The 24,876-nt window shown below is 36.6% G+C and overlaps 2 protein-coding genes and 1 long non-coding RNA gene across 5 annotated transcripts in view; 1 reads left to right on the top strand and 2 right to left on the bottom strand.

Annotated features, from left to right (window-relative positions):
• Window positions 1–1,332: 1,332 nt before the first annotated feature.
• On the bottom strand, window positions 1,333–8,168 carry cygb1 (cytoglobin 1). Its single transcript, XM_055195030.2, has 3 exons — window positions 7,865–8,168; window positions 2,288–2,519; window positions 1,333–2,111 (listed from the first exon to the last, which is right to left on the bottom strand). Exons 1-3 carry the CDS (start codon window positions 7,990–7,992, stop codon window positions 1,947–1,949), a joined length of 525 nt encoding a protein of 174 aa, XP_055051005.1. The 5' UTR covers window positions 7,993–8,168; the 3' UTR covers window positions 1,333–1,946.
• An 11,631-nt stretch (window positions 8,169–19,799) lies between these two features.
• The window catches only part of LOC129436760 (sterile alpha motif domain-containing protein 9-like), a 51,497-nt gene continuing 46,420 nt past the window's right edge, over window positions 19,800–24,876 (top strand). For 2 of the 3 annotated variants that reach the window (XR_012359449.1, XM_055195005.2), the window contains exons 1-3: window positions 19,800–20,126; window positions 20,421–20,479; window positions 20,583–20,638. Coding sequence is in view for 2 of the 3 variants with exons in the window: in XM_055195005.2 (XP_055050980.2) it covers window positions 20,621–20,638 (18 nt within the window). In the remaining variant the exon portion in view is untranslated. The remainder of the gene's footprint in view (window positions 20,127–20,420; window positions 20,480–20,582; window positions 20,639–24,876) is intronic. The other variant, XM_073857804.1, reaches the window with a different exon arrangement.
• LOC141351218 (uncharacterized) lies at window positions 21,557–24,112 on the bottom strand. The gene is made up of 2 exons (XR_012359454.1): window positions 23,747–24,112; window positions 21,557–23,668 (listed from the first exon to the last, which is right to left on the bottom strand). It is a non-coding gene; the product is annotated as an uncharacterized lncRNA (long non-coding RNA).

The following is a 24,876-nucleotide window of genomic DNA, read 5'->3' as shown; positions in this document are numbered from 1 at the left end:
CTATAATTGAGTTTGTATCAAGATAAAGGTTGCAGTTATCTTTTTAATCGTGGCTAAATGAGTGAATAGTACACTGCCTGAAAACATTTTCCAAAATGGTCCCTAACTGTCACTGGGGTGGGGTGGAATCTGGGAGTGGTATTTCAAAAATTACCCCTTTGTACCTAAAAACCCTGGAGCACAAAACCAGTCATAAGTAGCACAGATGTGTTTGTAGATAAAAGTAAAAAAGACATTTTATGGGTACAAATTATAATTTTTTAAATACCAAAAATCATTATGTACTTTAAAGTTCATGTTTCTTTAAGATATTTTGTATATTTCCTACTGTAAACATCAAAACTGTTTTTGTTTATTATGAGAAGATGCATTCTTTTCAATATTTTTATTTTTTGCACATTACTTTCGCAGATTCCAGATTTTCAAATAGTTGTATTTCTACCAAATATTGTCCTGTCCTAACAAACCATACATCAATAGAGAGATGATTTTCATTGATGATGTATAAATCTCAATTTCAATTGATCCAAATGACTACTTTTGAGGGCATATTAGTACCTCAAATAGTAATATCAAATGTATCTAAATGATAAATATTAGGACCATTTTAAAGGGTACTGTCCCAGTGAAAGCTATAGGAAGCAATTTTTTACCCTTTTATTAAAAATTAGCTGTAATTTTGCAGCTGGTTGCCAGTAACTTACTGTAGAAGATAAAATCTGAAAATGTTTCATGTTCATTTAACTTTGAACAAAATGTTGCCAGTAAATAACATAAATGTGAAATCTACAGTACGTTACTGGCAGCTAGTTGCCAGTAATACCCAGTAATACTGTAATTTCTACCGAAATTAGAGTGTAATTTTACACTGCAAAAGAAAAATGACTTTCTTACTTAGTATTTTTGTCTTGTTTTCAGTAGAAATATAAAAAAAATTCTTAAATTTAGATGCTTTTTCTTGATTAGCAAAATGACCTAAGAAATTAAGTCTAGTTTTTAGACAAAAATTTGTGCTTAAAACAAGCTAAATTATCTGCAAATGGAGTGAAAAGATTTAGCTTGAATTAAGTGTTTAAGAAAAAAGAAAACTTATTTCAATATTATTTTTCTCACCCCATTGGCAGATATTTTTGCTTTTTTAGGTGTCACATGCCTTATTAAAGTTTATTTGATAAAACCATTTAGCAGAAGAAGCATGCAGATGACATCACAAAGGGGGGTATATAATCTTTTACACTTTTACTACTAAGAAACGTTTGCTTGTCTTTCATATTAATGACACTGGAGTTTATATGACACAATGAATTGAAATACATTTAAGGTGACAGTATATGATTTTACATTAAATGGCTTTATTTCAATGTATTTTACAATCAGTTATTTTAACATAAAAAAATCATTTGAGAACAAAACAGAAATCAGTTCAGCTTGTGCACAACAGAACAGTTTTTTTAGGAATTATACCCAATCATTGCAAAATCCTTTGCTTTGGCTGAACTCAGTATTTATCTTACATGTTTACCAAGTATGAAATATGCAGACACACACATATCTGATAGTGTTTGTGAACCTGCTGTTGGTTCATCTGGAGAATGTGTAAATATTTAATGATGTATGTGGGAGATGTACTGATCTGGTTGTTAGTTTTGATTATAAACAGTTGCTAGATATTTCCCATGACACAATCCTGGCCGTCATGTAAGATTCATCTCTCATCGCCTTCATCACTCTTATCGTCTTATTTATTATCAAGCATACAAATGAATCGAAGTACATGAGATACTGTATCTGTGCTAATCTTTGGTGTACATCACATAATTATGCATATACACAGAATGAGATCATTTCCTGGGCGGGGCCTCGACAGAAAGCGGACCGCCCGTCCATCTGTCACTATGTTCTGTAATTATATCCAGTGTAACTTCTGGAGAGTCTCTCTTTCGGCTCTAAGCAGAGTTTTTGATGGATTCCCAGCCGACTTCAGTGTAGACTTTATTCAGCTCTGTGCACAGGATACCCATGAGTTTAGACCACGCCCCCTGCACCGCCGCTGCACTGAAGAATTGTGGGAAAGCTTCAACCAGAACCTCCAGAATGACAGAAGCTATTTTCTGTCAAGAAAAACACATGATTGCAAATGTTTAATATACTAGCATGATGAATGACATACAGTTTATTCATCACACTGGAAAATAAAAGGTGAAGAGTGCAGTTCATTGTAGGATACAGCACGTAGTGTGTACATTATGTAGTGTGTATTTTTCTGTTCTCTTCATGCAGTACTTACTTCAAAATAAACTGGGTCCACCTTGTGCTTGAGCGCGTGCGTTTTGCCCATCTGAGTAAAGATGTTATTGACTTTGTCTCCATCACGGAGGTTCGTCACGAGCATGTTGAGGGCGTTCATGATCCTCAGGGCGTGTTTCTTCAGCAGGGCGTTCTCTCGCATCTCATCTGGACCCTGCATGTCACCGAAGTGAGTAAAGTACTGCTTAGCTGATGGGTTGTTCATGAAAAACCTGTTGAAAACACATTTCAAAATGTCTTTGAAAGGACAAATAAATTAATGACATTAAATCTACACATTAAAAAATAGCTTGTTGGTCATCAGAACAAAAATGCGTAATGGTTTAAATTGTTCTTCCTCCGCTACCTTGGCCGCCCATGTTGCGGAGCATTGGCTGTCAGCCTTTCACTAGCTGTATCCTCGCGAACCTACGTGTCTGGCTCGGGCCCCACATTGCGTCCCTTAGCAGGGTTCCTTTGTGAGTATTTTTCCGTGGCTTTAATCCCACCAGCCCACGTTTCCCTTAGCAGAGCACAGCTTTGCTTACACAGCCACGGCTGTCATTTTACCTCAACTACGGTTGACTTTCGCCCACCATTAGCCCTTAAGAGGGGCGGTGGCTTCCGCAGCGTTCCTATCCCGCTCAGGTAGGGCGCTTCCCAGTCGCTGGCACTTCTGTGGGGTTAAAGGAACATCTAGTGCCCGGCCTTCTGCCTTTATCCTATTTCTCCATCTCCTTAAGTGGAATCGGAGGGTTTTTTTTGCAGACACTGGAAGAGGTTAGCTCCTAGTGGCGTTTTGGTAGGGATTCCCAATTCGTCGGTCATGACGTGACGTCGTAGTGACCGAGTGAAAGGGAACGTCTCGGTTACTGATGTAACCCTCGTTCCCTGAAGGAGGGAACGGAGACGTCACGTCCCGTCGCCACAGGTGCTGCTCCCTGCTGTCGGCCGGTCACATTCTCCCGGCTTTCTCAGCGAAAAGAAGCTAATTTCCATATTTGCACCTGCTGCTTATATACGCACCTGGTGGTGCGGCGCCACCATTATGCAAATACCTCAATGCCAAGTTCATTGGCGTTTTAGTAGTTATCGAAGCAGATTAGTCCCTCTAAGCGAGTTCCCAATTTGTCGGTCACGACGTGACGTCGTAGTGACCGACTGAAAGGGAACTTCAACATTACAGAATAACAAATAATAACATGTCCACATAACTTTAATCTTTCGTAATAGTTTCAAAGAATGCATTGAAATAATCTGTTTGTCTTCTGATATCTACATAGAAGGTTTGTGGCTTTATTAAGTGCAAAAATTATCAAGAGACAGTTTTACATGTCTATTTACAACCCTAGGATTTCCCCCCAGAATTAAATTGTCAATAATAAATAATAATGTTGAGCTCTGCTCTGATTGGTTGTTTCACAGAGCATCTCCTTCAGTAGCTCTGTGTGTGTGTAAACAGATCTTATGTTTGAGTCTGTATCAGATGAAGATACAGATTTTGAGGAATAATTAATTGTTTGGAGATTACCATGTGCAGAGCTCTCGTTACTCATCTTTGCCTAGATAAATTACATACTACAGCATCTTTAAAAACACAGTTTTTCTTAATTTAACATGTAATGTCATTTGTCATGCAAGCAAAGCATGCTGGGAACCCGATCCGCTGGATAGTTTCAGTTAGTCAATGAAAATGATTGATGTTGTCCCAACACAAATGAATTAAGTAAATTAAGTAACTTATCTTAATTAAGTAAACTAATCAAGCAGTTAAGCTTCTTAACTGAGTTGAGTATTTTCAAAAAGTTAAGACTAAGACTAAGTTAGGTCAAAGTGTTACTTAGTGTTGGGGAAAGTTACTTTAAAAAGTAATGCATTACAATATTGCATTACTTAGTTACTTTTCATGAAAAGTAATGCTTACGTTACTTTTAAGTTACGTTTTCGCTACTTGTTTCTACTTGGCTGTTGCATGCTCTTATGACTAAAGAATTCTGCATTTAGAAATTGCACATTTCATCACAAAAATATTGACATACATTTTTAAATTAAATAAAACTAAAAAAGTAACTTGCATTATACAAATATGAATGTGTACATTTAAAAAGTAATGTGTTACTTTACTTGTTACTTCAGAAAAGTAATTTTATAACGTAATGCATGTTACTTGTAATGCGTTACCCCCAACACTGGTTACTTATTTATGTAAGTATTATGCATTGCAATTGTGTTTGAAAAAACAAGCATTAAGCTATACTGCTTAAGCAAAATAACCTACCTTTAAAAATCTTTGTGTGTGTGTGTGTTAAACAGATTGGATAGCACATACAGAATAAAGTTCACAGTCTTATAAAGGTTTCAATATACACATGCTTTCTATGAAATGTCAAACAAAAGAGGGTCACATGTATGTGGGTGTGTTTGACCCGGGCTAGAGATAAGCATTCTTGAGATAGTATAGATGTAATATTTAACCTCTTTCTCCTGGAATTTCTTCTTTACTGACAAACTGAGCTCCATTTAAACATGTGATTTATCGTGTTTATGTATGTTTATGCTTTGATGTAACACAGTTCATGTTACAGTTGAAAGGTCATGCACTTGATCTGCAGGCTCAAAACTAATGGATGGTTTTCCTAATAACCGGTTGATTGTAAATGCTTCAGTCAGGAATGTTAAAACATCCGCAGAGAGCAAGTTTCAGACTTTTTATTTTAAACACACAAAGACATAGAGTGCTGGATTAAATGCTTTCTTATCACTCCTTTGCCTGTTGGGTGCTTGTTTTTTTACTAAAATATCATAATAGTGCCAAGTTTGAAAATGAAGATGTTAAAATAAGTAAAGGAAATTATTATTACACTGTAAAAAATTGCAAATGCACCAAGTCAATTCAACATACATTTTAAGTTTTGACCTGTAAACGTGGCGGCTGATGACTTCTTTTCCCAGGGACGTGAATTCAAAATATATGGTCGGCATGTCATGCATGTGGCTCGTCATGTCAAAATATGTTATTCGGTGCATCATTTAAACCTATGTGCGTCATGTCAAAAAAGTGCAGAAAGTGTTTATGATAAAAGAGACGCTCACATTCACCAAAAAATACAAAAAACTTTAATTACACATGATATTAAGCGAGTACCTGGCAAATGCGAACTCTTTTATCATAAACCCATTCGAACCGTCTGCAGCAGGCACATATTTTGACATGATGCATGATGCACGTTAGTTAATATGACGCGGCGAACACATAAAAACTTAAAGTAGCATAAAAACCTTAAAGTAGCATAAGAAATATGCTAATTTGACAAATATGGTGCGTATTTTTGTTAGAGATGCATCGATACAACCTTTCTGTGCCGATACCGATATTCGATTACTTAGAATGATGTCTACCGATCATGATAGATACCAATACTTTAATAAGTTTTTACTTCTTTTTTAAAATTATTATGTCATGAAATCATATAAGCGCAAACTGCGACTCTTTTGTCACCCAATTCAAAATAATCACTAGTGTTGGGGAAAGTTACTTTTTAAAGTATTGCATTACAATATTAATTAAGTTATTTGCATTACAATTATTAAGTTACTCCCCAAAAAAGTAACTAATTGCGTTACTTAGTTACTTTTCATGGAACTTAATGCTTACGTTACTTTTACTTTTGCGTAACTTTTTCTTATATGAGGCTTGATCTCTTTCAGGCCTTGCAGGTGTTTTTTATGACTGAGAAGTTCTGCATTCAGAAATTGCATATTTCATCACAAAAATGTCAAGCTGCGCACGAATACAGTATGTTCACACGGGGCGTAAGCGGTAACGCTTCCAATTCACTTTCAATGAGTTACGTCATGCGTTGCCGAACTGAATTGTGGATCTGTCGGCGCCGCGTCACTGCCGTTGCTTGCGGAAAAAGTTGAACATTTCTCAACTTTTCAAGCGGCAATGCGTACGTCAGCAAATCAGATCGCCTTATGCAAATAACCTAGGCAGAGTCAGCCAATTACATTTATGGAAGACCGCAGCATGTGTTGCGGCTACTGTGATTGGCTGTTGGCCATGCTTCAGACAAGCCTTTTGTCAAGCGTTAACGCTTCCGCCCCGTGTGAATGTATTGATAGAGTGCGTAAATCTACGTTAATACGTTCAGTTTAATGTAGTACATTGTTGTTTTTACATCAAATTAATTAAACATGAAAAGTAACTCACATTACTTTTTTAAAAAAGTAACTCAAATATAAATATGTACATTTATAAAGTAATGCTTTGCTTGTTACTTCAGAACAGTAATATTATTACGTAATGCACGTTACTTGTAATGCTTTACCCCCAACACTGATAATCACACAGTTTGAGTTCTTATCCATTTTCTGCCTCTTCAATTGAAAGGATAATCTGCCCTAATCATTGTCTTTAAAAAAAATCACTTGACAATAGTGAGAAAAATAATCTGCCGATTATAAATGTACACATTAAAAAGTCTTTATCTTTACAGAATAAATCTAAAATAACAGCCTCATGCAAAGCATTCTGGGAAACATAATCTGAAGAAAAAAAACAGAAATAGGTTGATGAGGATTTTTGGTTCCCCGAATGCTTTGCATGAACCCATCAGATGAATCAAACGCTGATGGTGAGCTTACAGACGGAGGAGATTCTCCTGTTTAAATAAAGGTGAGATGTAAATGATGCCCAAAGGACAGATGGAGTCCTGGCCTACATGCACCCGTCAAAATTGGGATAATAGGAAGTGCATTGCTGTCTTTGTAATGTGCTTTAAATTCATGCTTCAGTCTGCGGCTCTGTGATTCTTACATCAACCTCAAGAGCAGTTCAACTCTCGGGCTCGACACGTGACATCAGTCGTGTTTATATTAAACAGAGCTACATTCACAGAGACAGATAAAAAGAGAGATTGCACATATGGTTAGGCCTTCCAAGCACGCACACAATCACATGGGGTGTAAAGGTAAGAGATTACCTCTGAAGCTTTCATCTCTGAAAGCATAAACACAAGGAAAACTTCATTTGTGTGTGTGTGCGTGTGTATGTGTGTTGATAATCTCCCTGCAGACGGTGAATAAACCCCACTGCAACACTCCAGCAGCTCTCCTGCATCCAATTTACTCGCTTTACTTTCCATACAATCAAAAAAATCCATCTCGATTTACCGTCACACAAGCACAGGGATTTAGTTTCACAACCTTTTGTCCTCCTGGATTAACCTGAACTATACAATGTTTGGATCGAAAATTCAAAGCTGCAGGAATCAAACCTGCAACTCTCAGATATCAAACCACTGCACTTTTTTGAGTCCCTAACCGAAGGTCTGAATGTGAATGAATGAATACTGAAAGGATTTCTTAGTGTGTTTGTTAGGAGTTAGTTAAAGATTATAAACAATGAAAGTGGATGGAACGTTCTTGCAATGAAAAGAACACTGACGTGTTTGTGTTTTTAAGGGTTAAATGGTTCACTGGTGCCATGAGAATAACTACATTTCAAAAAACGGTTTAATGATTGTAAAGCGAAGGCTGCACACTGAAGAGAGAGAGAGAAAAAGAGAGAGAGTACCTGATGAGTACAGCGACACCAGCATCTTCTTTCTTCTCATAAACAGGCTTCCATGTGTCCTGGATCGTAGACACATCTTCATCTGTAATGGCCCCTGAACTCTGTGTGTGCTCCACTTTCGCGTCCATCTCGAACCCTCGTTCAGAAAACACTCTTCACACAGAGCTATGTGTGTCCTCTCTATTCACTCTCTCTCTCTCTTTAAGACTCTCTCACACACTTCACACAGAGCCGTGTGTGTTCCCTCTCTCTCTTTCTTCTGAATTGAAGAAGAGTTGCTGCTGAATGGAGAGAGGTCCGCCTCCTTACTCTCTTTTATCTTGCTTGCTCTCGCACGCACACACACACACACACACACACACACACACATACACACACACACACACATTCATGTTTTTATAACATTTATATGTTCACTTCCTCCCCCTTAAGTTTATTTTATGAGATCTCTTTGATAAATCTGATGTTACTCATTTTACATTTACATTCATGCATTTTGCTTCAATACAAAGTGACTTACAGTGCATTAAAAAGTGTGCACTTTATCAGTATGTGTGTTCCCTGCATTGCAAAATATTGCTTTCTTACTTATTTTAGTATTTTTGTATACTTGTTTTCAGTAAAAATATCTAAAAATACTCCAGTCAAGATGCATTTTCTTGATGACCAAAATGACAAAATAAGTCTAGTTTTTAGACAAAAAAAAAAACATTTAACCTCTTAGAGTTTCAATGTACCGTGGGAGCAACACTGCATTATTTCACTATTAACTCAAAAACAAAAAGCTAAACATGTCACATTTCTTGGGAAAGCTGCACTGCAAAAAAAAATTATTCTCAAGAAAAAAAATCTCAGTATATTTGTCTTGTTTTCAGCAAAAATATCCAAAAAAATTCAAATCAAGATGCTTTATCTTGATGAGCAAAACGACCCAAGAAAACAAGTCCAGTCTTTAGAGCAAAAATATCAAGTTTAGGCGATTTTGTACATAAAACAAGCAAAAAAAATCTGCCAATAGCAAAAAATCTTGAAAATTTTTCTTAAACACTAAATTCAAGAAAAATTCAAGTCTAAAAACTAGACTTATTTTCTTGGGTCGTTTTGCTCACCAAGAAAAAGCATCTTAATTTAAGAAAATTTTTAGATATTTTCACTGAAAACAAGACAAAAATACTGAGAATTTTTTTTCTTCAAAATCATTTTTTGCAGTGTGAGATTCTTTTTTTTCCAATGGTGTAAACTATTTTAAGATACACACTGCAAAAAAATTATTTTCAAGAAAAAAAATTCTTAGTATTTTTGTCGTCTTTTCAGTAAAAATATCAAAAAATTCTTAAATTAAGATGTATTTTCTTCAGCAAAACGACCCAAGAAAATAAGTCTAGTTTTTAGACCAAAAATATTAAATTTAAGTGATTTTGTAAAATCTGCCAACGGGGTCAGCTAATTTTTTCTTGAAATATGATCAAAGACTGTTGTCTCAGCTGTTTATCCAATACAGTGGGGGTTAAAGGTGGTCTTCTGATTGGTCAGTTTGAATGTATCATGTTGGGTTTAGTCACATGGTCAAGGGAGCCATTTCAATTGTAACTTTAAGTCAGTACTTTTATTAAACCTTTTCATTTATAAATCTGTTGTTTAGTTTTGATTTAATGTTAATACTTAAACGCTATATATTGCAATTCAATATATTTTTATTCTAGCAATGCTCTCCCACATATTTTGCTATTATAACTGCACTTATTTCCGTCATTGGTATAAGTTGCAGAAGGGTGATAATTGAACAAAAATATACAGTTTTACACCATCTTGCTGTTAACATTTCTCAGTCATTTTGGCATTCCTACAGATTGAACCACTGTACTGAATCCACCCTTACAACACGTTAATAACGTTTGTAAGAAACCAAACAATTTGTAAATCTGTTAAGATTTCGGCAAGATGCAGATCACTCCCCTTACATCAGGTATCATAGACCCACCTGAAAGCTTGCCTGTGACAAGATGGCCGCCGATGATGATGTTAGAGACTGTGCCGTAAGACATCTAGCCTTTATAATATATATATATGAATAAACCCTCCAAAGAAGAAGAAGAAGAAGCAGTTTGTTGTGTATGATTTGAGCAGATAGCTGTGATGGAGGTAAATGGACAAGGACTATTGTTGCAGCTTGAGTTTATCACTCCTCAACTTGACCCATCTTTTGTTTTTACCGTCGTTAGTGGAAATCGTATGAGGACCTGATGGGAGAGCTTCTAGCTGACCAATCACAGTGCTTGCTATCCGCGTGGAACAGACGCATTGTTACAAATTTGCAGAGGTGCACGTCAGGCTACGTAAAGCCTACACATAGCCTACGCCGTAGCTGGCATAGAACCTACGCACGAAGATAAATCGCACTTAAATGACACAATGCTTTACCACTGATAACGTTAATTACTTTAGTTTGGGAATTTTCTCGTAAGCTTACAGCAACCAATTTTGCGTTCAAAAGACAGCCTAGACGTCTTGGCTAAAACAAGGCAAAATTTGGGCTGCCAATAAAAATAAAAATAAAAACGTCTAACCATAGACCAAAAATAAATGACACAAAATAAATAAAAGTAATCACAGCTGACTTTGCTTACATAATGGTACATCTTACAAGTTATTTAGTCAAAAAGGACATGAAACCATTTTCATGTTTATTTTGTCTGTAAGTGGGTTACTCAGAACCGGACTATATCGGGTCTAACAGTGAAATGATGGCTATTGCTCTAGCATTTCAGCACAGATCTAAAAAAAAAACCTAGCTCACTGACAGAGTTTTTTCTTTAACATCTCAGTGAGTTTTTTCTCCTTCGGCTCACCCGGGGTTCGTTTGGGTGTTTTCTTTGTAGCTGCTTCGGTGAAAGGCAAATAAATGAAATTGAATTTTAATGATCTCCGTATGTCAACAACTTAAGTGCTTTTAAACAAAAGTCTCTCGAGTTACGAAAGAGCAACAGCTGAGACTTCCTAACTTTGTGCAAACACGCACGAGCACTTTAGTGGAAATATCTCATATCAAAACATTATCACGTTCACTTACTGAGTCTTGGCAAAGCTGTAAAGGTCTCTTCTGAAACTTAACAGAGGACACATTTGAGATTATTGAGGTCTTTTTTAAGAAACTTGTGAGAAACGGGACACTTCAGCAAAAGTCCCCATATGCCGAACAGATGTTTAGGTGGAGTTTGTTCCTCTAATCCTGTCAATCACAACACAGGTGTACCTCTCACCTATTACCTCTCTACCTAAGACACAATAACAGACATCACAGGTTAAAAACAGACACGAGTTATCAGCTTCATCGTGACTCATCACATACATTTCACCCACTGACACCAAACATTGTAAATAAATTGTTTATTCAGATCTACACACACAACTTTACTGTATTTAAAGTGGGTGAAAAGCATCTGTGTACGTGTGTGATGGTGCTGGAGCTCATGTAAATCCTTGACTTCACACTTTTTTATTTACACAGTCAGGGATTGAGTGACTCAGCTGCTTTACTCTCGAGGTTTAGGTGTTAATGTGTTATTAACATGTCTGTGCTTGTGTTGCTTTTTGTGTTTTAGTTGAGATCTCCAGCAGTTGCATTAATCATGCAGATTTTAGGTGTCATTATCTGTAATGCTTGATGATGTCTTTTTTTAAATTTCAGAATTAATCATGAGTTTACAACCCATGTGTTGTGTTCTCATGTACAAACAGAGAAACAGTGTGGGATTTCATTTGATCAATTCTACATATGTGACTTTGGACCACAAACTGTGCCAGTTCTAGGCATGGGCTAAGCCCACCCATCTTCTGTCTTGCCCACCCAATCAGAATTTAGTCAAAGACTTCATTCATATTTTACTAAAATGTATACATTGGTTAAAAGCAATCTGAGACGGGCTATGTTTTTCAATGGCTCTGGTTAGGATATCCCTTCTTCAAACCAATCAACACCAGGAAATATTTTCTGTTTTTATTAGCTGAAAGGTGCATCACTCAACAATCATGATCCATGAGGCGGGCGGCTGTAGCAGAGAATCTGACTGAAAATGACACGACACGAGATTTAAAAGCAGAATTACTTGTGTGCAAAATATTAACCTGTTGTTTCAGATGATCCAGAGAAAACTCAATTTTCCACAGCTTGGGGAAGTCTCTCTCTAAATTCCCCCAAAATCACATTACAGGACTTTACTGAAATTTAAATGCACCGTCCCAGTCATTTGAGTCCATTTAGAAGTCATTTAATGATGGATGGTCCGTTCACGTAACATGGAAGGAAATTACAGTACTTAAGGCTTTGGTGAAAACGCAACCAAGATAAATAAAAATGCCCCTTAATTCAAGACAAGGGGGGCAACCATGACCCTTTAGGCTTAAACCAAAAATTATTATGACTGTCATGATCAAAAATGAAATGTGAAAATGAAGTCAAGCGTTGATGACAGCATTTGATTTAGATCTGTTCACATTGAATCAGATTACATATGCATTATTTTTGCAGTGTTGAGAATTTTAACCAATCACAGTCGTGCCTGTTGAGGGGATGAATGCAATGGCCAATCAGTGGTGCATATTAAAGAATTTGATTAAAGTTAATCTGAATTTAATAAATTCATCATAAACAACTGTATATAAAAATAAAGATTATGTTCCATGAAGATATTTTGGACATTTCTTACTGTAAATATATAAAAAAATATTTAGCATTAAAAATATGTCTTACTAAGGACTTCATTTGGACAACTTTAAAGGCACCCCCAGATTCCAGATTTTCATACATCAAATCTTAATTTAAAAAAAGACTAGTTTTGTGGTACAGGGTCACATACATCTCAAAGTATTTCAGTATATTTACATGCACATACACACAAATCATGAGGATTATGTATAAAGGTCAAATGAGTTTGTGCATGTACAGTATGTGGTTAAATAAGATCAGGTGTCTGACGTTGAGGACACATCCCAACCCTGCAGCATGTGACCGATCATTATAGATTAGTTGCAGTATTTATTATAATCCTCCTTTTAAAACGTAATGTTTGAAGGGCAATTACGCAGTCAGTTATTTTCACACTTTGTACATTTACATTAAGTTTAAATGTTCTTGGCAGAAGTTATTTAGCAGAGGTTTTTTTAGAGATTAAATCTGTCTAGTTGATGGTTTTATGATTCATGACTCAATGTCGTCCGCAGTTTGTGATTTTTCTTTACTTTCTTTAAAGCTGTATTTAATAATTGTATTTGATTTCTGCTGCTCTCTAGTGGAAGCTTAATGTAGGCACACTTCAGGTTTATGAACCAAGTACAATGTGGTTGGTTTGCTGGAAAAAAACACACTTCTGTTGGCTGCTATTATATTGTAATTGTTTAGGATTTGTACTGCTAGATGAAATGAGAGGACTTTAATTGTGTAACTGTTGAGACAATGTACTACTTCATAAAGTGAAGGGACTTTTATTGTGTTAATGTTCAGGATTTGTACTGCTGGATGAAGTTGAATGACTTTTATTGTGTAATTGTTCAGGATAGTAGCCTAGACCTACTGCTGAATGAAGTAGTGGGACTTTTATTATGTTATTGTTCAGGATTTGTACTGCTGGATGAAGTGAAATTACTTTTATTGTGTAATTGTTCAGGATAGTACTGCTGAATGAAGTAGTGGGACTTTTATTGTGTTATTGTTCAGGATTTGTACTGCTGGATGGAGTGAAATTACTTTTATTGTGTAATTGTTCAGGATAGTACTGCTGAATGAAGTAGTGGGACTTTTAATGTGTTAATGTTCAGGATTTGTACTGGTGGAATGACTTTTATTGTGCAATTGTTCAGGATTTGTACTGTTGGATGAAGTGGAATGATTGTTTTGTGTAATTGTTCAGGATAGTAGGCTACTGCTGAATGAAGTAGTGGGACTTTTATTGTGTTATGTTCAGGATTTGTACTGCTGGATGAAGTAGTGGGACTTTTATTGTGTTATTGTTCAGGATTTGTACTGCTGGATGAAGTGGAATGATTGTTTTGTTTAATTGTTCAGGATCACTGCTGGAAAAAAACAGCATACCAGCAAGACCAACATATGTTGTGTTTTGGGGCTAGTGAACACCAGCTAAACCAGCACCAAACCAGCATTAGCACCAGCTAAACCAGCACCAAACCAGCATTAACACCAGCTAAACCAGCACCAAACCAGCATTAGCACCAGCTAAACCAGCACCAAACCAGCATTAGCACCAGCTAAACCAGCACCATACCAGCATTAGCACCAGCTAAACCAGCACCAAACCAGCATTAGCACCAGCTAAACCAGCACCAAACCAGAAATAGCACCAGCATCCTATGACACAGCATATGTTGTGTTTTGGTGCTGGTGTGCTGGTGACCACCAGCTAAACCAGCATCAAACCAGCATAGACCAGCATAATTCCCATGGTTTGATGCTGGATTTTTCAGCAGGGATAGGACTGCTGAATGAAGTAGTGAGACTTTTATTGTGTTATTGTTCAGGATTTGGATGTTGGATGAAGTGGAATGACTTTTATTGTGTAATTGTTCAGGATTTGTACTGCTGAATAAAGTAGTGGGACTTTTATTGTGTAATTGTTCAGGATAGTAGGCTACTGCTGAATTAAGTAGTGGGACTTTTATTGTGTTATTGTTCAGGATTTGTACTGCTGAATGAAGTAGTGGGACTTTTATTGTGTTATTGTTCATGATTTGGATGTTGGATGAAGTGGAATTAGTTTTTTTTGTGTAATTGTTCAGGATTTGTACTGCTGAATAAAGTAGTGGGACTTTTATTGTGTTATTGTTCAGGATTTGGATGTTGGATGAAGTGGAATGACTTTTATTGTGTAATTGTTCAGGATTTGTACTGCTGAATAAAGTAGTGGGACTTTTATTGTGTTTTCTTCAGGATTTGGATGTTGGATGTTTATCTATTAATTTTAAGGTTTTATTCAACATGGCCAACCCTTAATCTTATTAGAATAGTTTTCTCTTTGGTACTTCTTTTAGTTATCTTCACTGCTCCTACTTCTTGTTGTATTTCATAAAGTTGACATCCTGTATTTCCTGTATCACATTTTTGTTGCTACTGCTAAGTACAGCGATCACCTACCCGTCGATTGCAATATATAATAAAAACATTACTGAAAAAGTTTATTTGTAAAATCAGTCTCATTCTCTTCATTCTCATTTTATTCACCAGTGGATCTCACCAGTGTGCATTCTTCTGGCCACATTGCAGATGTTATGGTTGCCTGGTTAAATTTTGAGAAAGTTTCTTATTATTATGAGATACTTTGATAGGTAGATCTTGCCCTAGGTCATGGGCTTAAAACGATGGTGACCACTCTAGTTGATGGTTTTAGGTTATGACTCAACCAGTCAATATCATATGGAGTTTGTGATTTATTTTTCACGCTTTTCTTAGAGCTTTAACTGTATTTGAATTAATTTCTGCTGCTCTCTAGTGGAAGCATAACATAAGCACACTTCAGGTTTAATAAGCACATCAGTTATTACTGTAATTAAAATAAACACATTATACAGTATTGAATAAATGAACAATATACAATACAAAACATATTCAATCTTTAGGTTAAAATGTTGCTTTAAGCTGTGGTCCTTCTTGTTTCTCAAAGACGTAAAGGATGCGTATGTAAACTATTCCTTTAATACTTGGTGGTGAATTATATTGTAATTTTTTAGAATTTGTACTGCTAGATGAAATGAGGGGACTTTTAATGTGTGACTGTTCTAATGTACTACTTCATGGGCCTTTAACATTTTTCGGACCCCCTTAGATGAGAGAGGCATGGAGCAGGGACATCTTGATACTAAATGTGTAAAACAGATATTTATGTAAGCAGTAAGGTACGAGAGTCTGCTTTTTCATATGAGGCACAGAGGCATCAGAATCAAGGACTGGAATTAACTATTTTATAAATAGAAACATACAACTACATATTGTCACACAACCATTGCAGTGGCATAGCACTAGCAGTGGCGGCCGGTGACTTCTTTATCGAGGGCACACGATGCGAAGCTCATCATAACATGTAGCCCATCTTGTGTGTGGCCCGTCATTTCAAAATATGTGTTCAGCGCATTATGTAAACCAAACCAAACCAAAATAAGTGCCTGCTGCAGATGCTTCAAAGGGGTTTATGATAAAAGAGACACTTACATTTGGGAGAAACTCTTTTAATCTCATGTGTAATCAGAGGTTAGTGCCTTGCGAGTATTTCGTGAACATGAGCGTCTCTTTTATCATAAACCCTTTCGACGTTTGTGCAGCAGGTACTTATTTTAACAAGATGCATTATGCACATGATTCACATGATGCAATGAATACATATTATAAAACGGCTCGTTCTGGTTCTTCATTCTGATTGGTTGAAACGCGTTCTAAGCCGTGATAAAATACCCCGGTAAACCCACGGTTCAGACCGCATCACAAGTATCACTGCGCCACTGCTGCTGCGTATTGATTTATGAAAATAAACACCACAGTCTTTAATCATTTTTTAATTTTTCTACCTTTGCACAATTATGGCGATATCCAGATAAATGTCAATAAATAAAACATTTTATCAATAAAGAGAAAACGTTCTCTGAAGTTTTTTTTTGTCTTATTGATATTTCCGCTATTATCCACTAGAGGGCAATCTTATCCAACTTAAACACTGAGGCATTCACTTGACACAACAGCGTTGTGGTGGATTTAGCGTGTGTTTTGATCAGGCTCTGAATCTGATCTCTTACAAAGTTCTTCACAAAAATGGAATTATCTCCGCATTTAGCTGAGAATTTGAGAGGTGATAACTGATAAGACAACAAATGAAGGTAGGATGAAACGTTTTTTGATGTTGTTGGAAAGCGGATGGACTGTTCTTTCATTTGATATTTTATTTTTATTATGTTTATTTAAAGAAGATAATTTTTCTTCAACTAAAACTGGGTGGCAACTTAAAAAAAAAACGCTGACGGGGAAATAGTTAAGCATGCTTCCAAGCATATTTGATCATCACTTCAACAGTTGCACGATATAAATGTTAATGTATAAATTAGATGAATGTTGATTTATAAAAAAAATAAACAGCAGTCTTTAATCATATTTTCATTGTGCCTTTGCTGCGTCTGTGTTGTTTGTGAACTGCGCTCTGTTGCAGCCACACTTGATTCTGAGGAACTACTTTGTTTGGCGGAAGAGTACTATTTGTACTTATATAATTACAACTTATTTGTGTTTTATTTTATAAAATCCCGCTAACGTTCTGCATATGAAGTAACCGTTTTATAAACGCAATAAACCCCTCGAAGCGTCGGGCCACCAGTGCATTTTATAACAGCCAAGGGGGTTTAGGCACTCCGCTTCGCGTCGTGCCCAACAACGCCCCCTAGCTGTTATAAAATGCACTGGTAACCCACTGCTTCTTGGGGTTTATTGCTTTATTTGACTCCAAACACATATTTCGATTTCACACCCCTCGGAAGAGATGTCACCGGCTGCCACTGGTTACTAAGGTTTATTTTCTGCAAAGCATCATCAGACTCAGGAGAACAACATGCAACGAGTCCACAGCATCTCTTTGGGGCAACTTTTTGACAGGTGCTATAAATCTGGATTAATTTTCAAACCAACTATGAATCTTAAACCAAGCACCATCACGGGACGCGTTTTCATGATTTTAAAAACGAGCGATAGTTTTGTCACATTTTATTATGCAAATGCAGTGTGGTGTCATTAGCACTTTAGCAATAACAAAACTGAACATCTTGAAACAGACCAAGTTCAAGTTCAAAAGTATAGATGAAAACACAGGTCGCACTGATTAAAAAATAAAGAAAGAAAGACAAACGTGCCTGTTAGGATGTAATTTCTATAACAATGCCTATATGATTTACCTGTTTTATGATGCTTTTCCTGTCGCCACTGCTGCTTTCTGAGCTAATTCTTCAGATATTTTGTTTTTGTCCTCAGGCTAAAATTGTACTGAACACGTGTCCTTCAATAAGCCTATATGACCTTGCACATGCGCATCTTGGGTACATTGGTTGTAACTTTCTGTACATTATGTTTTACTTTTTATCCAAAAAAATTGCTTGGGATTAAGCATCATTTGCCGGACTTCCTGCAGTTCTGTCATGGACCCCCGTTGAAGACCCATGTTCTACTTCATAAAGTGAAGGGACTTTTATTGTGTAATTGTTCAGGATACTCGCAAAACACTAAACTTTGATTACTCATGAGATAAAGTGAGGATCTGGCAACCGCGTGCGTCTCTTTTATCATAAACCCTTTAGACACGTGTGCAGCAGGCAATTATTTTGACATCACATGTGATGCACATAAGTTTACATGACACCCTGAACACATATTATGTTCTTTTTTATTCTGATATCTGAATATACAGTATTGTGCTAAAGTTTTTTTTAATGTTATAGTGATCATATATAATTGTTTCTCAGTCTGTTTAATAGAATACATCCTGAAAATACAGGAAATGTGTAAATAGTATTAAAAACTGGATAAAAATGTAAACTGATGTGTCAAGTTTTTTCCACTTGAACAATAGCAGGAAACTGCAGGATCTCTTAAACCTAAATAAAGTCTTTTTACTTCATTTTGCTTAAAAACACTCAAGATGTGTTTAGTGCCAAGAGAGGTCACACTAAACACAGACGATGCCTAAAGAAGACATTTAGTACTGAAAAGGTTTTTTTTGTACATATTTCCTGTATTTTCTTTTTGTATCTTAATAAAATATATAAAAAATAAATATGGATGGAGATTAAAACAAAAAGTCAGGTGGTGGTGGCCTAAGACTTTGCACAGTACTGTATATGAGAAGAAAATGCCTTTGTTAAAAGCTATAAAGTAAAAAAAAGTTAGTCCCTTTTCTTTTACTTAGGTTTAAGATGTTAACAAGCATATCCACTGGAGATGCTCCTAAAGGCTTCATGTATGAAAACAGCACCATAACAGCTGGAAGCGATCTACTATGTTTAACCTCCTAAGACCTGGTGTGCCCCTATACGTGGACATCACATTTTTTGTTTTAATACTTAATTCTGTGTAACTGGAACCTGTTGTATACAAACATAGACAATTACACTGCTTCATGTTCAAATAAAAATCAAAGCTCGGGTCTTAGGAGGTTAACAGGAATGCGGAAGTAAGTTGCGCATACACCCTATTGTGATGAAAGCACAGCTGATTTTTTTTTTATGATTCACTGTAAAACGAAAGTTAACTAAGAAATGAGAGTCAACTAAGAAATGAAAGTTAACTGACTATTACTGACATATACTATTGTAATAATAAGTAACATACACAGTGCTTTTCAGTGATTTGTGAGACAGAATATATTTGTGGAAACAAGAATCCAGTGTAACAACATATATAACAACTTGACAACTGTTTTCTGAATTTGGGATATAAATATGAAGGTATTTTGGAGATCGCAGATTTAGAATTAGATTGTTTAAGCTTTTATAAAATTTTTGAAACTACAATAAATGTTATGCATTGTTAATCTATGTAACCATTTAGACTTATATCTTAAACGTGAAAAGTGATCTAAAAAAAATTGTCTTGTGCTGTACTCTGGTGGACAACATGAGTATTATGGCATGCGTACACTTGAATGAAGCAATGTGTGGGCTTCTACCCTAAAAAAGCATTTATCATTTGAACTGGACAGCAATATGCTGCATGTCATGGCTGAAATGTGTTTCAAATCATTTTTATTGATAAGTTAGTAGGTTTCAATCTGGCTGTATTGAGGAGGACCTTGTGTGTTTAGAAAGGCAGGATCAGTAATACCAAACAGATAACAAAGAAATACTTCCTTTTATGTTGGTTGTGTAAAAAGTGTGATTAGGGTGTAAAAGGTTTTTATTATATTGACGCATGTAGGTTGGGTATGTTGCTGTATAGAGGTGTAATGCCTGTATAGCTGAAATAAATCAGCTCCCAGCACCAGCGGCAACTGAGCTCGTGATTAACACAGAACATGTGATTTCCTAAAGCTTGTTTTTTTCACAAAACAGGATGTTGAAATACCAGTTAGAGTCCAAGGAAGGCTTTCATTTCTTACAGTGTTAAAAAACTTCTGGCATCTCACCAAGTCAGCTTTTTAAAGTTTTTCTTTAGTACGCCAGAGAAATCGACACCGCAGCGAATGTTACTAATTCATCAAGGACCTGTGCAGAAAACCCTTTGCAAAAGGTAAGAAAAAGTGTCTTAAGAGAAAATGAGTTAATGAAAAAGATTTTATACATTGATATTAACTACATTGTAAAGCCAATATAAAAGTTGTTTAATAGAGTTTGAGACTTTTATTGTTGATTCAGACAGACATTGCTGACAACAAAACATTAAATTTCATACATTTGACTACTACTCAATGTTTTTACACTAATAGTATTTTACCTTGAGACTGCAAATGAAATAATTGTAAAACTTTGACACATTAAAAAAATGTTGTTAATAGTCCTTTAAATAGTTTTTAATGCTTTACAGTACTCTCCTGATGTAAAACTCTGAACAACACAACAAATATGCAGGAAATTATGCATTAAGTAAACATTATTACCCTTACTCTCAAACTTGTTTTTTTATTTATACAAGCTGCATAATGTGTTAAATGTTCTGATACTATATTTCATTGTATTTTATCTTAAGATCCTGAGAATTACACCGGCAAGATTTTTTATTCCGTTATGGCAACCTCACAACAGGTAAGTAACAATGCAAACATTTTTTTTTTTGTTATTATTATTTGCTATGCTTCATATTGGGATTATAAACTTCTATTAACTAACGATGTGTCCCAAATCACAAACTATCCAAATAGCATAGTTTACCCCCCAAAAAAATATTCATACTAAGGTAGTGAATGAATTTGATTACAAACATTCCTCAAAATATCTTTCTTCATGTTCATCACCCCATAGAAATGTATAAAGGGTTGTAACAACATGAGAGTGAGTAAAGCATGACAGAATTTTCAATTTTGGGTGAACTATCTCTTAAACATGCAACCTGTATGCGGATATTGTCCACATACACATTGAAAAGACAAGTGTAAACACGTTTGTTATCGGAATGTTATCTGATCTGTGTGTCCTGATGCAGAGAGGACGCTTTGGGATCAGATCTCAGTGTTAATGTAAATGCAATCCAGCCATTGTACCTGCATTTACAGGTCAATGTCACACAAAACTCCACCCTCTATCATTTTTCCTCTCACTGACAGCTGTCAAAAAGAAAGGACGTTAGGTCATGGGGCAGGTGAGACACACAGATTTATTTTTGTGGAGCAATGCTAAAATTCAAGCTATGCTTAAACGTATCTTGAAATAAATTGATATACAAAGGCCTTTTAACACTGCTGATTTTAACTTATTCAGGCATATGTTTAATATGTCCCAACTATTCATAAAGTGATATAGGGGCGGTTTCCTGGATAGGGATTAGACTAGTCGTAGACTAAAATAAATGTAAGAGCTGTCCAAACTGAAATCAACTTGCACTGACATATCTTAAAATACATCAGTCCCCTATGTCTTGCCTTAAAATGCACACAAGTAATGTTTTAGTAAAGCATGTTTGTTCAAAGTATTTATATTTCCTAATTACACTAAGGTCTAGTCCTGTCTTAAAGGGACACAAGGCAGCATTTTTATGTTAATAAATCATCTTCGTAAGTCGGTATATGGTTAAATGACTCATTACCGGACGAATGAAGTCTCTCTCGCCCGCCCCTACCGTCTGTAGGAAGAATACCCCACTTGCAACTTCGCTGTATCCGACCCCGTGTCCTTCAGTCTCGCAAAGTCTCAGATATCACAAGAAGCAGGATCACTTTACAGCAAACAACACAGAGGCAGGCGAGCTAAACACGGCTAGGGATTGTTGCAAATGGCAGAGCCGGGGAAGAAGCATCGAAAACCCTTGACGGAAGGGAAACCTAACTAAATTGGAAAAAAGCTGATAAACTTGGTTCCGAGGGGGGAGGGACAACAGTTCGTTTTTACGACAGTGTGTTTGAAAGCATTTACTTTCAGACACTAGGGGGAGCTCGTAGAGAAATATTACGCAGACTTGCCTGGTTTCCCTTTAATTTAATCCCTGTCCGGGAAACCGCCCCTTAATATTTAATGGCAGAATTTAATTGATCGTTATAATTGTGGAGGCTAACCTCTCAAGGGGATCGCACACCGGCCGCGCAGCTCAGCGCCGCGCCGCGTCGCGCCTAGGAGAACTCAGAGGTATTGTAGACCGGAAGTGCACTTTAAATAGCGCGAGCTTCGTCAGATAGCGTCTGCTTCAAAATGTAAAATATACGTTACCAGCCAATGTTAATCATTAATGATGTGGGACACATATGATGTTATTTAATGTTAAACTATGTGAGTGGCGCTCTGTGGCGCGGCAGGGATTTGAACAACTTCCTGAGTCACAGCTGGGCAGCGCGGACAGGCGCCACCTGTCGGCGCCGGTGTGCGTACACTCATAGAAAACAATGTGTTACATTTTTTTAGAACGGCGCGGCGCTGCGCGGCGCTGAGCTGCGCGGCCGGTGTGCGATCCCCTTAAGCCTCAGCATGGATGGCATGGTGTTCTCAACGCGTAGCAGAAAGAAGTCCAGACTCTTTATCTCTCTTTGGGTGGTGTTCCCGTTTATTATAAATATATCAAAAGGAGGTATCATAAAATAGTTCTTTGCCCATTGTTGATTGATAAAGTGCTGTTGTGCTGATAAATAAATTATTGTGGCAGACTCACGACTACGGTAGGAAGCGTGTGTTCCCCACCATCCACACCTTTCTCACTAATTACCACACCTGTAGATATATCTACTTTCCAGTGACGTGCTACACCCGGTGCAATACTCCCCCATTGGCCAAAATAAGCAATAACTAAATTAACCAAAATAAAGGTGAATATAAATGGCTCCGACAATAATGTTTGAGCTTTCATGGCAACATACCATACATGAATGTTGCACTTCTGTCTAGTGATTTACAAAATTGTGATCATCATACTGCCATAGTGTGAAAAATATGTAATCATCATATACTGGAGTATATATGTGGCCTTAGCAGTCCAAAAGATGATCTCAATCTACCTAAATCATAGAACCATGATTATAAAACAGTCTGTTCAAAAATAACTACCTGATTTCATGCAAGCCACCCTAATTAAAGGACGCAGATGGAAGCTGGTGTGTTATAAAGAAAATATACATTTATTTATTTCACAATTTTCAATCATATAAACAATTTTTTTTAAAAAGACACTGTGATACCATGAGACTTTTCTCAATCAAAACACTAAATGGTTAAAGGTTTACTTAAAGTTTTCCTCCTGAGACGTGTTAAGATTTACAGCACACCACACGTCATTCTTAATAAATAATGTAAAATACACAAGTAAACCAACCCAATTAAATAGATTACACGTGATTCACAGCAATGGCACCCATTCACTTCACACCACTACAGGCGTTTGTCTCATTGGAAAACTACACACAACCAAAGTATTTCAATTAAAGCACCTCACATGGCATACACAGATTATCGGAAAGAGTCAACACCAAAACAAACAAACCAAACAAACAAACAAAAACAATAAAATACAAAATACAAGACCCTTCTCACTCTCTTCACATGCCCCTAGGGCGTCAGAAACGCTCAATATAAAATGTAGTAGGCAGTTTGTAAATGTAAAAACTAACTAGGAAAAACAGTGACTGGTCACACGTCCTATAACAATAATAAAATGTCATGAGATACATTTCTTTCATAAAGACATACAATCAATAGTCATAGGCATATTCGTACCTGAATAGCAAACAAGTGTTTGCACAATCTCACTGCATTACCATGACAATAGGATGTACGTTATCTTCGATACAATCTCAAACTGTATTACTGCGACAGAAAATACAAAATCAATATAAGAAGCTTTTACAAACAGTCACAACATTTCATAATCTGGCTTGGTACCTGCAAATCTCCGACCTCAAACAGTGGCAACAACACTGGTTTAAATGATAAATCCGGATACTTTCATTCCCCACGCTCTACAGACACGCTATGCTGAGACGCTACTTTGGCTTGTCGCTCTGTGACTACGTCACATTAAATAGCCAGCTAAGCGATGATGCGTTCTAGGATGACATCTACTGGGTCCTAATGTCCTACCCCTTACATATACATTATATTTTCAGGTCAAAATGAAGCTCTACACTCAAAACCATTCACTCTTACTGAAAAACCAACATCTTTCCCTCAGACATCACACACAAGCTTTCGAAAACACACACACTACAACATAGTCTTACACACTGGTGCAATAAATTCAAAACAATATATTAAAAACTGGTAAGTTGCTTGTGATTCTCCCCCTCAAAAACCTTTTCACATGACCACAAAAGACACAATCAATGTATGCATTAGGACATTTTTATTCATTCAAGTGCCAAACAGCACAACTGTAAAACTTTTTTTTTTATTATTCCTCCTCAACATCACGTCTTTATTCTGGGTCAGGCCAGAGAATGTCGTCCACATCACAGTCTATATTGGTCCTAGCCAAACAGCGAGGGTAATATCCTCTTGCCTGATCCACCCCTGGCATTCATCTACTGATATGTCTATCTGTATAGAAGGCAATTTGATGCATTTCTTTATTCCAGTAGCATAATCCAACAGTGTATGCACACTAAAGTTACTGTACAGAGCAGTCTTACTGTAAGTACATCTATCTGTTTTCCTCCCTGAAGGCTCTAAAGATGGAGGCAACAGTGAAGCGACTCAAATTAGGCTTTACTCGTTGCTCAGCCTCCCTCATAGTCATACCATGGACAAGGACATGGTCAACTAGAGTGACTTGAATTTCATTTGAGACTGCTTGTCACCTTGCCCTTCGTCTCCATCCTCCTCTTTCACCACGTCCTCCTCCTCTTCTT

Source organism: Misgurnus anguillicaudatus, chromosome 19 (assembly GCF_027580225.2).
Source record: "Misgurnus anguillicaudatus chromosome 19, ASM2758022v2, whole genome shotgun sequence".
Taxonomy (NCBI): Eukaryota; Metazoa; Chordata; class Actinopteri; order Cypriniformes; family Cobitidae; genus Misgurnus; species Misgurnus anguillicaudatus.
This window is presented reverse-complemented; position numbering and strand designations above follow the sequence as displayed.

What these genes read in the sequence shown, in the direction of transcription:
- cygb1 (XM_055195030.2), bottom strand. Translation starts at nt 7,992, where the DNA reads ATGGACGCGAAAGTGGAGCACACACAGAGTTCAGGGGCCATTACAGAT. An exon ending in GGTGTCGCTGTACTCATCAG is followed by an intron (nt 2,520 to 7,864) that starts GTACTCTCTCTC and finishes TGTTTTCAACAG; the next exon opens with GTTTTTCATGAACAACCCAT. An exon ending in TGGACCCAGTTTATTTTGAA is followed by an intron (nt 2,112 to 2,287) that starts GTAAGTACTGCA and finishes TTTTCTTGACAG; the next exon opens with AAAATAGCTTCTGTCATTCT.